We start from the raw sequence: 11443 nt of genomic DNA, 5'->3' as shown, positions 1-11443 counted from the left end.
GGAAGGTGAAGGGCCAGCCTGACCCCTCTTCTCTGGTCACCCTTACCCCTGTACATGCTCTGTGTACCTCTGGTGATCCATGGAGAGGAGCTGAGTGGGCACAGGGATTCCTGGGGAGGGTCAGAGAGTGGGTGGGTGTAAATGTGTCCTGCAGGGTGCTCATAACTCTGCTCCTGCCTCAGAGGCAGAGGGCAAAGCTGACACCTGCCTGCCAGGCACCTGCCAGCCATGGGCCCTGGAGTGGGGGAACACATGGAGCTGGTGGGGAGGGAAGGGCCCGGGTGGGTGATGTTCCCAGGCTGGAAGTGCTGTTTAACTACTCATCTTCCTCTCTGCTGTGTCCCCACACACGCTGCCTGTCATGAAGACCCCCATGGGACTCCCAGTCTCGGAAGAAGAGGAGGTAAGGCATGTTTGCCCTCCATGCCCTAAGCACAGCTCCCTGAGGTTTTTTTGCTACCTATTTTAAGCTGTTTTATAAAGGGCTTTGTATTTATTGTGATTCAAAAGAAGCAAGTGGAAACTGCTGTCTGGCTCTGACACATGGGCCACGGTTCCCTGAAGAGCAGTGCTGGAATCCAGCCTCTGCTTTCTCACCCCTGATTAAACTGCAATAGAAACAGACTGTAAATTTCGGCAAAGAGAGAGAGTCTATTCTTTGGGTTTGGTTTTTTTTTCCTCGTTTTTACCAGCTATGAAAATGGCTGAGCTTAGTCGCTGGCCAGTCTGAGATGCTTTTCTTCTGCTCCATCCATCTGCTTCAATCACATGGTGACTGGAAAAAAATTATCTAGTTCACAAAGCATCGAAGATTAAAAAATCAGTGGGGGTAACAAAGTGTGTGGCAGTGCCACAGAGCATCGGGCATAGTCACTAATGAGGCATTTGAGCAGCAGCTTGGGATTTAGGGCAGCAGAGTGGCCTCCCCCAGGAGGGTTTGGGCAGCAGAGGTGGTGGGGCCAGGGACAGGTGTTGGGCTCTGTGACAGGGCTGGGCTGGGAAAATTCCTGAGATGTTCTATGGAAGAGAAATAATTTGCTCTTTTTTTTAACCTATCTTGACAGTGAAAGACTTGGTTTCCCCCTTTGATTGCTGGGGCTCTGTAATGTGTTGCAAATTCCTCATTGGACTTGGTTATTAGTATTTTTTTAAGTCTATGTGTGTGGAATTAACTCTTTTCATTACAGCATTAAAAGTGAAAACTGGAGCCAATTAAGCAGCTCTTTTGGATGGCCAGTGCCTGTAGCTGTCCAGGGTCATGGAGACTCCTATCCACCTCTCTGCTGAGCCACTGGTTGAGTTTGTGTCAGTCCTGACATCCAGGCTCAGACTGAGCTTTCTGTGCCTACAGTTCTTTCTTGCTGGGCTCCACTTGGCTCGGCATCATCCTCCAAGGGCTGAGGTCCTTGTGCATCCCTGCCTGTCCCAGGGGAGTGCTGCTCTGAGCCCCTGGAACAGGATCTGCAGGCTCTGGAGCCTGCCTTCAGCTTCAGCCCTAGGTTTGTGTGTTGCTGTTGGCAGTTTTGTGTTTGGCTCACTGGAAATATTGGTTAAACACTGGTGGGAGGGGAAGCTCATAAAGAGCATTTTGCTTTGGCTCTTTTAAAAAGCAAAACAAAGCCAAAGGCTTTTAAAAAAATGTATTGGTTTCAAAGTTACAAAGGAAGGATGTGTTGGAGATGAGGAAAGAACAAATCAAAGCCTCTGAAACTTGCTGTGAAGAAAGAAACATGAAATGTTTTGTTTGAAGATGAACAGAAAGCTGAAATCAGCAAAAACTCCCCCTCCCCACAGCACAGATGCTTCAGGTTGGCTCCTCTAGGATGGCACACTGCTGAAAGAAAAGCAAATCCATTCTTTCCCCTCTTGGGGCCCCAGGTTCCTGGCACTTACATTTTACCATCTTGTAGTGCCTTTGACCCCTGGAGACTCCTTAGGTGACTTACAAATCAAGAATGAAAATCTGGGCTCACCTGCCTATGAGGTGTCACTGAGGCTGGGTGGGCCAGGGGGGGGATCAGTGTGGTGCCACCCTCTTGGTGGCCAGTGGGAAGGTTGGGAAGCCCCTGCTTATTCAGTAAGGATGGTAAAACCTGCAGTGCTCATATTGACACCATTTGCAGGGATGTTTTGTGCTTCCAGCCCTGGAAGCCCAATGGCAAATTTAACCCCTATTTCTCTCCCCTTTTCTTGTGGAGATGCGATGGTCCTTGAGGTCTCTTTCAACCCAAGCCATTCCATGGTTCTGTGAGGCAACACAGACCTTCCAGACCTGATCCAAGTCTCAGAGCAGAGCAAAGGCAGGATGTTGCTGTGACCAGACCCCATGGTGATTGGCTCACTGCTGTTAGGCAAGGGCAGTGTGTCACAGCCTGTGCCTGTTCTCTGCCTCGGCCTATGCTTGCATCTACAGACCTACGGAATTCCATTATCAGACAAGGTCTCCTGTGAGCCTGGAAGCTGAATTCCCTTGGATGTGCCTGAGGGTGCTTGAGACTCTGGCTGCCAGTGATCAGGTCCTGAACTACAGGCAGGTGGGAAGCAGTGCTGGAGCTGCTCTAGACACCAGTTGCTGGAGGCACCCAAGTGGATGCTGCCAATGGATGTGTCACATCCCTGTCCATGGGGACAGCTGTGCAGAGCACAGGAGCCAGCTTGTCCCCTATAGGAGAGGAGACACCCTGGTACTGCTGCAAAGGCTGGCAGAAGATACTCTCCCCACGTAAGAAGCAGAAGGATCCCCAGCCCTGCCCAGGCAAAGCCTGTCCCCCTGGCTCCTCACCTGGAGACTAGGGGCAGGGCCAGCCTGCAATGGAGCTCTGCATCCTCCTCCCACACAGAGGGCAGGAAAGAACAGCCCTGCTCCATACTGCTCATGGACATCAGTGTCACAGCCCTGCTCCACAGGCTTTGGGGATGGGCAGGGGGACTGACTATAAAACCAGGAAAAATAGTCAGACCCGCCTTGGTGCCACACCGGGCACTGCGGGAGGTGCCTTTGATGTCAGCATGAGACTCGCCCTGGCCTGGAGCTGCTCTTGGCAAGGCATCTGGGAAGTGCCTCTGAGGCAATAAAGCAAGCGCTTGCCAGGTACAGAACTGGACAGATCAAGAAGTCAAAATTTTTCATTCCAACTATCTATAGGAAATAGGGTTTTTTTATTATTTCAAGTTTTCATAAAAATCCATAATTATTGAAATCAAAGTTACAGAAGAAAGTTTGTAACTTTTTTATTGATTTTATTTCTTTTTTCTTTCTTTTTCCCACCCGCCCCCCCCCCTCCCCCCCGTTGTTTTTCCCCTCTCAGAGTTATATCTGACACCAGAGTCCATCAGACAAAGTCCTTACAAACACAGGAGTCCTGAAGACATCGGCTGAATGTTTTCCTGGTATAAAGAAGAGGAGGAGGAGGTGGTGACAGTGCGGGCGCAGTGAGTTTGGACAGGGGCAGAGGGCACGGTGGAAGGAGAGAGGTCGGTATGTTTGTAGCAACATTTGTTAATTATTTTTTATTTGTTCATTTGTTCTTTTTTTTAAAAAAAACAAAACAAAACAACACCATTATTATTTGCAAATTGTTGCCTGGTTAAATCATTTTCATATTAAACTTGCGCGGCGCGTCGGCAGAGCTGATGCCCGCGTCAGACTTCCGTGGCACGTACTCGATTTCAATATTGTGCTTGGTGTTGCCTTTCCCACGGCTCCAGAGGAAGAGGAGCACCAGACAGAAGAGCACGACGCCCAGGAAGGAGATGAAGCCCATGGTGGTGGCGATGATGAGAGTCTTGATGTCAAAGGGGAAAGGCACGGTGGCGCGCGTGCTGTTGGCATCGCTCTCGTTGGGCTGGTTGGAGATGAACGCGAAGGTCTTGTTGGGCTGGTGGGGCCAGTCTGGGGAGTAGCTGCGCACGTGCAGGTGGGCCAGCATGGTGTCGTTGCCACCCGCGTTGCTGGCGATGCATAGGTAGGTGCCATTGTCCTGGATCTGGGCGTAGCGCACCTCCAGCGTGCCGTCAGGGAAGACAGTGAGCCGCCCGTTGGTTTTGGTAGAGATGAGGTGCTTCCGGGGGGAGAGCCACATGATGGTGGGCGGCGGGTCCCCATCTGCCCGGCAGACAAAATGCACCGTGTGGCCTTCGTCCACGAAGATCTGCTGAGGTTTGCGGTCCCGTATTCGTGCTCGGCGGCAGGTGAAGTAGTTGGGCAGGAGGACGTCAGGGAAGTCCTTGAACTCCTTGCCCTGGACGAACTCGGGGGTGGAGCAGGTGGGCTGCTGCTTGTTGAAGTTCAACCTCCATCGCCGCCGGAAAACCCAGAGCAGTCGACAGTCGCAGGCTAAGGGGTTGTTGTCGAGGATGAGCGTCTCCAGGTTGCCCACTGAGTGGAAAGCTGACTCCTCCAGGGTGGTCAGCAGGTTCCCTGACACGTTCAGGATGCGCAGGTAATTGAGGCCGCGGAAGGCAAAGGGCTCGACCGTGGTGAGCTGCCCTCCCACCAGCTGGATCTCCTGGAGCCTGAGCAGGTCATGGAGCATTGAGCCCTCAATGGTGACGATGGGGTTGTAGGACAGGTTCAGGAACCGGAGGTAAACCAAGTGCCTCACCGACACATACGGGATGGACGTCAGGTTGCAGTGGGTGATGGACAAAGAGGTCAGGTTCAACCCATAGAGGCAGTTGGATGTCATAGTATCCAGATAGGGCCAGTGTGAGATCTCGAGGACCTTGAGCCGGTACAGCCTCTTGAATGAGTAATCCCGGATGGTGTTGATGTTCAGATGGCGCAGCCGCAGCACGATCAAGCCGTGAAGGTGAGACAGGGCCTCCGTGGGGATGGAGGTCAGGTTGCATTTCTCCAGGGTCAGCTGCTCCAGGCTGTTGAGGCCACTGAAGGCCCGGTGGGAGATGTAGACAAGGTCGTTGTCACCCACCTCCAAAGACTTCAGGTTGTACAAGTCCTGGAACATGTAATCTAGGAGGATCACAATTTTATTCTCACTAATGTCTAGCTTGGTAAGGTTGCTGAGTCCAGTAAACACCCCCAAAGGGATCAGCTTGAGTCTGTTACTCCTGAGCCCCAGCGTCCTGAGGTTGAAGAGGTTGTTGAAAGCCCCAGGTTCAATGGCACTGATAATGTTCTCGTTTAGCTCCAGCTCCTCCAGGTGAGGGTAGTTGGCAAATTCATCCTGGTTGAGCGTCTTGATGCGGTTCTTGCCCAAGTCCAGCAGCCTGGTCTCGGTGGGGATCCCCTCTGGCACGACCATGAATCGCTTGCGGTGGCACAGGACGGCGCGCTCCTGGGCAGAGCACTCGCAGCGTGGCGGGCAGCCCGTGGCAGAGCCGGACAGGATGGATCCCAGCATCAGGAGGAGAATCGGCTGCCAGCAGGCCAGGATTGGGCTGCGCATACTCGCCTCCCCAGCTACCATCCTATCTCTCACCTGCAGGTAACAGCGGGAGAAAGAGCAAGGGGCACGTGAGCAAACAACGGGCACAGCCAAGGTAAAAGGTCTGGTGTCCTGGCAGAGGTGATGGTAAGGCAAAAGGCACCACCGATGCACAGCACAGGGTCTAATTTTCCAGCTGAAATGCAGCCCTTTGGCTTCAAGACCCTCTCTCGTCACCACTCCCTGACTTTCCACTTGATGACTGAACGTGCACAGAATTTTGAGTGGAAGGCCTTGAGGAATCTGTGTCATACAGCTTCCTCTGCTTCTTAAAAAAATAATTTAATATGAAACACATCTATCTACATCCTATTTTAAGCTCTTGAAATTATTCCGTTCCCTGTAGATGGAGCCTGAATATAAAGGCTGCTTTGCAAACAGAGGAGCTGAGCAGAGGATGGAGCATCTAGGGGAACCCTGCTTGGGGCGAGCAGCATTTACAGCTCAGTGGGAGCCAGCTCCCTCCTTCTGTGCTCCCCCTGGCCCCAGCTGCTCTCAGTGCGTCCCCAGGGCCAGTTCCTTGCCTCCCACCATGCCAGCCTGCAAGGGCAGACCCAAACCATTTTCACCCCACCCAGAAACAGCAACTGGATAGACACTGCCTACAAGAGCAAGCTGTGGCCTCAAGTCAGGTCCAGGGGGGCTCTGGATAACGAGGGAACTGCCTGGTGTCAGCAGGGAAAGACCCAGCCTCCTGCTGATGTCCCTGGGGAGCGCTGGGAGACCTCCCTGGGGGCTCATGTCTGGCTTGTGCCCCAGCCCAGAGCCATCCTGGCCCGGCAGAAGCGGATGCTCCTTGTCACTCTGCCTTTGTTGCATTTATTTCCTTGTTCAGGCTGTTATGTGGAATCAAATCATATCAATATTGCATATTAGATCTCCAGCTACTCCAGCCCTTGTTTGTATCTATTGTTATGTTACTCTCTGCACTACTCCCACTAATGCTATTTATGGCTATCACCAAACACACCCAATCCATTACTTCCACTGGCTCCGTTTGTATCCATCACTGTATATCCTGTCCATTACTTTCCCTGCTCTAGCACTATTTATGGGGCTGGTACACGTTCTGCACATTCCCGCCATTGCATCTGCTCATATTCATCATTTCATACAGATATATGACCCAAGGATCACTTTTGTTCCCAAAAAATTATTCAAAATTTCTTTGTAAGATACATGGATGGGAGATGATGGACTGGCCATAAAAATGTCCACCAGCACCATCTTGGAAACCACCAGCCTCAGCACAGCTGGTGGTGGGCCTGGAGTGTCCCCAGAGCAACCCTCTGTGGTTTCCTCCCATTTCACTGTCATTTTCCACCCCCCCACCCCCTTTCCCTGCTCCCTCCCAGTGAGGCTACTCCGTGGGGATCACACTGAACACATCACCCCAAAGTGAAGGGGTGCAGGGATGGGAGCTGGTCCTGCTGAGCTCTCCTGGCCGTGATGCTGAGCTCCCTCCTGCTGGCCCTGGGCCAGCATGTCCCAGTCCGATGGAAACATTTCCAGTGGGAGTGCCTGGGCCCCAGCCAGGCTGCAAAGAGCCATTTGCTGGGTATTTACAATCCATCATCTCCCATGTCATCACCTCCCTGGTGCTGGGCAGCAGTACAGATACAAGGGGGGTGCTGCTACCACTGCCACGCCGCTGGGGTAGGGCTGGGACTGGAGCAAGGGTGGCCCCCTGGTTGGCATGGCTCAGGTTGTATATGGATTTGTTTCCCAGGCTCGTGCTGCAGCCCCGGCTGGGGCTGGGCTGCCAGAGGGTGCCCATGGCCAGGAGCCTCTTGGGCGCTGCTCTCCCACCACATGCTCGTTACTGAGCGCTGGCTCGCCTGCAGCCTTTTTTCTCAGAAACCGATTCCTGCTTCTCAAAGCCGTGCTGAGAAAGCCATCAAAGACAGCAAAACACGGCATGCAAAACAAAATACAGTCTGAGGGGCTTAATTATAGCAGGACTGAAAACACTCAGCTCATTAAGAGTGCCAGGCACCAGTCTTGTTTGTGTGCTGGGCCAAAAGCTCCACTCTGCCTGCATGTGCTGCTCTGTTCTGGTCCCTGCTGGGCATGGGGAGGGGGCAGAGCTGAATCCTGCAGACCAACTTCCCCCAGGCTCAATTCTGCCTCTCCACCAGCAGGAAGGGGATTGCACCTCCAAAGCACCTTGTCCAGTGCTGTCATCCCTCAGCGGAGCCAGAGCTGTGCAGTATCAATGAGTAAAAAATCTGCAAAGAGGCCATAGATGAATGAAGCAGAATCTGTGTGGCGTTACCAACGAGCACAGCCCAGAATTAAAGTCTAGACACACCTCACATGTTATTAGTTCTCAGCTAAATTTAAATCCGTGATAAATACAATCCCTGACAAAAACATCCGTAATCTTAATAGCCAGAGTCACAGAAGAGCTTTGGGAGAAAGACAATAAATAAGCTGGAAAATTCTGAGCTAAGATGAGCTTTAAATCACTTCTGGCTCCCATTTACCTCTGCCTGATTCGGAGAGAAATAGTTGTGCCTCAAGGTGATGTGGAAATTAAGAGATGCCCTTCTAAAAATGACTCAAACTGTGATTTTTGTATGAGCTGTGGGCCAACAATGCATGCATGGCTTTACAGCCCCTGCACAACTGCTACCTGCAGGAAGGGCTTTCCACAAAGCCCTCCCAGATTTACTCTGAAGAAGACCCTCAACATGCCCAAGCTCCCCTCCAGGGTGCCGGCCATGGCCCAGCAGGAGCTGCCAGGCAGGAGCAGAGCATCGGGCCATGGCCGTGATGCACAGCCCAGCCCTTGGCATGAGCGTGGTTCTCCTTCTCAATCACAAAAAAAGAATCGACAAAAAAAGCAGCAGCTGCCAGACTCGCTGCCTTTAGGCGACGAGCAAACCCAGTGCAAGCCAAAGCAAAACTCATGCTCAGAGCCATGGCAGCCACTGACCCCTGTCCTCACCACCTGCTGCCCAGGGCTGAGGGCTCCGAGTACAGTCTCTTCCCGCGGGAAGGTCCCGGCCTCGGCCCAAGAGGCGCAGATGGACGCACCAGAGCGCTGCCTTGGTGCTAAATACAGCAGGACCTGCCCAGTGTGTCTGCCTGGGCTCAGTGCTGGGAGGAAAGATGCCATTCTGGGCCTGTGCCTGGAAATGCAGCCTGGGGCCAGACTGAAGCGCTGACGTGCGTGGGGTTTGCTCCAGTGAGACAGGCACAGGCTGCCCTGGTGTGGGAGGAACAGCCCCAGAAAGCCAAACTTGAGTGATGACCCAAAAGGGAGCCCTGGCTCTGCCCCTGAGGATGCCCCAAGGGGTGGGCAGCCGCCTGGCCGTGCCCACCACTGTCACTGCTGTCCCTGGGCTGTCCCCTGCTCCCCACCCCACCGAGCAGGGAGCGATCTGCTGTGCTGACAGGGAAAGATCGGGAGCAAAAATCCCCGAGTCAGCTCTAAGCCCACCTGGCAGCCATAAATTACGGGCCGGGAGATGTTCACCCTTGAACCAGATGCTTCTGAGAGCATCGAGCGACAACAGGCAATTTAGGACAGAGCGAGCCCTACCCCAGCAGGGAGGGGGGCCCACGGTGCTCTGGGGGCACAGTGTCCCCATCCTGTCCCTGCAGGAGCCAACCTGCTGCTCCCAGCTGTGCACAGGAGTGAGTCGGACAGTGCTGGGCATCCTCACTGGCCTGCAGTGGGAGGGTTCAGCCACGGGCTCACCCCATCTCTGCCGTGATGGCTTCGTACAAAGCCAATGAGACACAGCTCCCTGAGTCCATGCTCCTGTCTCCTCTAAGCTGCTCCAGCTAAATCAAATTTTATTGAACTTCACTACATTTTAGAGACAAAGACTCCAGGTTTACAAATAAATATTTAACAACCTTTCCTGCTGCTTGAGGACTTTCTTATCCAGGCCCCAGGCTCTGCACAGTTTCTGTAGCTATCTGCAAAGCAGCAAAACAAAGGGAGCAGCTTTAATTTGCCAAACACGTTTGTGCCCATTTCCTCCTCTCATCATTTCCCCTGTGTCCAGCGTACATTTGTGGGCCCTTTTGCTTTGTCTCTCCCTCCTCTCCACCCTATCTTCTCCCTCCTCCTCCTCTTTTCCCAGCCAGTCCTAGAGTACAGGCATTGCAGTAACACCCTTTTCCCCCTGCTCAAGGATGGGCAGCAATGGGTGGGAGCATCAGGCAGAGGAGGTGGTTTCCCCTCTGGAATCACCATGCTTCACATGGGGAAGAAGAAATCAAAGAGGGAGAGCATAAAGTGATTCCTGAGTGCTGTCAGGGCTGGCGGGTGGGCACAGCCAGGGTGGCACAGCACTGGCCTGGGCAATGGAGACCTGCCACCAACACTCCTCTGGACCTTCATTAATGGATGGGCGTCTAGCAAAGGATTAGAGGGCTCTCCTGTGTCCTGGCCTGGCCCCAAAATCATCCAGGAGCAGCACAGGAGGGTGAAAGAATGGGGTAGAAATAGGCAGAAGATGAGAAGGACCCCTCAGGGTGGTGGGGACACACGAGCAAGTTGTGCAAGTTAAGCAAGTGAGCCAAGGCAGGTCAGCCAGAGGAGTGCCCACCCCCAGCCCACCAGCCACCAGCTGCCGGGGTCACCGCTCCCCTTCCCACAGGAAGGCACAGCTCTCCAGCTGGGAGCTCTTGCTCAGCCTCCTGGAGTATCTGCTTTCAGCAGCTCCGAGGTGGGAGCCTGGAATAGGTGTGAGGCAACCTGATCTGCTCTGGCAGCTGCTCTGGAGCTGTAAAAGAGCACGAAGAAGTACTGAAGATGCAAATCCCCTTCCGGCACTGACACCGCCGGGCTGGCACCAGATTTCGGCCATGGCTGGCCCATGGGAGTGCCCTGCAAAGGCATTTCCTCATGGAAACAGGCTCTGCCACCCAAAATGTGGTGTCCCCAGCACTGCAGTCAGTCAGGAAAGCACCAAGCCAGAGCACAAGACGAGCAGAAAAAAAAAAAGATGCCATGGGGAGAAGAGCAGTTCTAACATGGGCTGAGGGGCTGGAATGCTGGTAAGGGGAGGCTTTGGCCCAGCTGTCTACTGGTTTAAACCTGGGCTGTGGATCTACCTGACCCCATGCAGGGACAGCTATGTGCAGAGGAGGGACAGCCAGCAGTGGCCCAGAGCCAACCTGGAGAGTGGCTTCCAGGAGGGTTACTGGAGCAGGACGACGGGAAAGAGATCCTGGTTGTCTCTGCAGGACACTGAAGCTCAGTTTTTGCTTAGGCTGTTTCTTGCTGTGATCACATCTGTGCAAGAGCTCCTCACCCTCCTCCTACCTGTGCTCCTTCATTTTGAGCATCTTTTCTCTCTCTGGCTGCACATGCCTCAGCACCCCATCAGCAGAGAAAACATCCTGACAAGGGATCAATAAGTAATTGCAAAGGCAGCTGTGGATGTCAGGGGGTGTAAAGCCCTGAGCCAGCACAAGATAAACAAGGGGGGTGAGGGTGCAGTTCAGAGTGGGGCTGGGGCTTAGGGCCAGCCATGTCCCTTGCTCATGGGCAGAGGTGGCCAGGACATGGACTGGTCACTGCTGCCACAGCCACTACCTGAACTGGTGGTTCAGTGCTTCCCAGGTCAGGTGAGCCTGGAGAAGGCTCATTTTTTATTATTTATGTGAGCCAAAGAGCAGGGGAGCTGTGTTTGCCAAAGGAATAGCTCCCAAGGGTTGGCTGGAGACTTCTAGGGCTGGGTCAGGAAGAGATGGCTGGAGGCTGGTAGAAACTGGGAAGGACATGCACCATTTGAATGGGGATTCCTTCTTCCTTTATTTTGGCAAATTTTGTTGGGATCCCTACCTCTGTGGATATGGGCTGGGTCACCAGGATGTTTTAAGGGCTGACTGAAGGCAGGCAGCTCACCTTGCACTCTGATCCGTGAGCACTGTGTACAGGAGGCTCCAGTGTAGCATGAGGGTCTCCCTAGAAGGTTCTTTTTCCCTGCCTGTAGCTGGGAGAGGGGGATGGAAAAACCCCAGGCTCTTCTCAG

General features: G+C 53.4%; 1 protein-coding gene across 8 annotated transcripts in view; it reads right to left on the bottom strand.

The window, feature by feature from the left end:
- Positions 1-3122: 3122 nt before the first annotated feature.
- LINGO1 (leucine rich repeat and Ig domain containing 1) overlaps positions 3123-11443 on the bottom strand; it is a 155132-nt gene continuing 146811 nt past the window's right edge. For all 8 annotated transcript variants that reach the window (XM_038146996.1, XM_038146997.1, XM_038146998.1 and 5 more), the window contains one exon: positions 3123-5441. In XM_038146996.1, coding sequence (XP_038002924.1) covers positions 3588-5429 — 1842 coding nt within the window. In that variant the 5' untranslated portion in view covers positions 5430-5441 and the 3' untranslated portion in view covers positions 3123-3587. The remainder of the gene's footprint in view (positions 5442-11443) is intronic.

Source organism: Motacilla alba, chromosome 10, assembly GCF_015832195.1.
Source record: "Motacilla alba alba isolate MOTALB_02 chromosome 10, Motacilla_alba_V1.0_pri, whole genome shotgun sequence".
NCBI lineage: Eukaryota > Metazoa > Chordata > Aves > Passeriformes > Motacillidae > Motacilla > Motacilla alba.
This window is presented reverse-complemented; position numbering and strand designations above follow the sequence as displayed.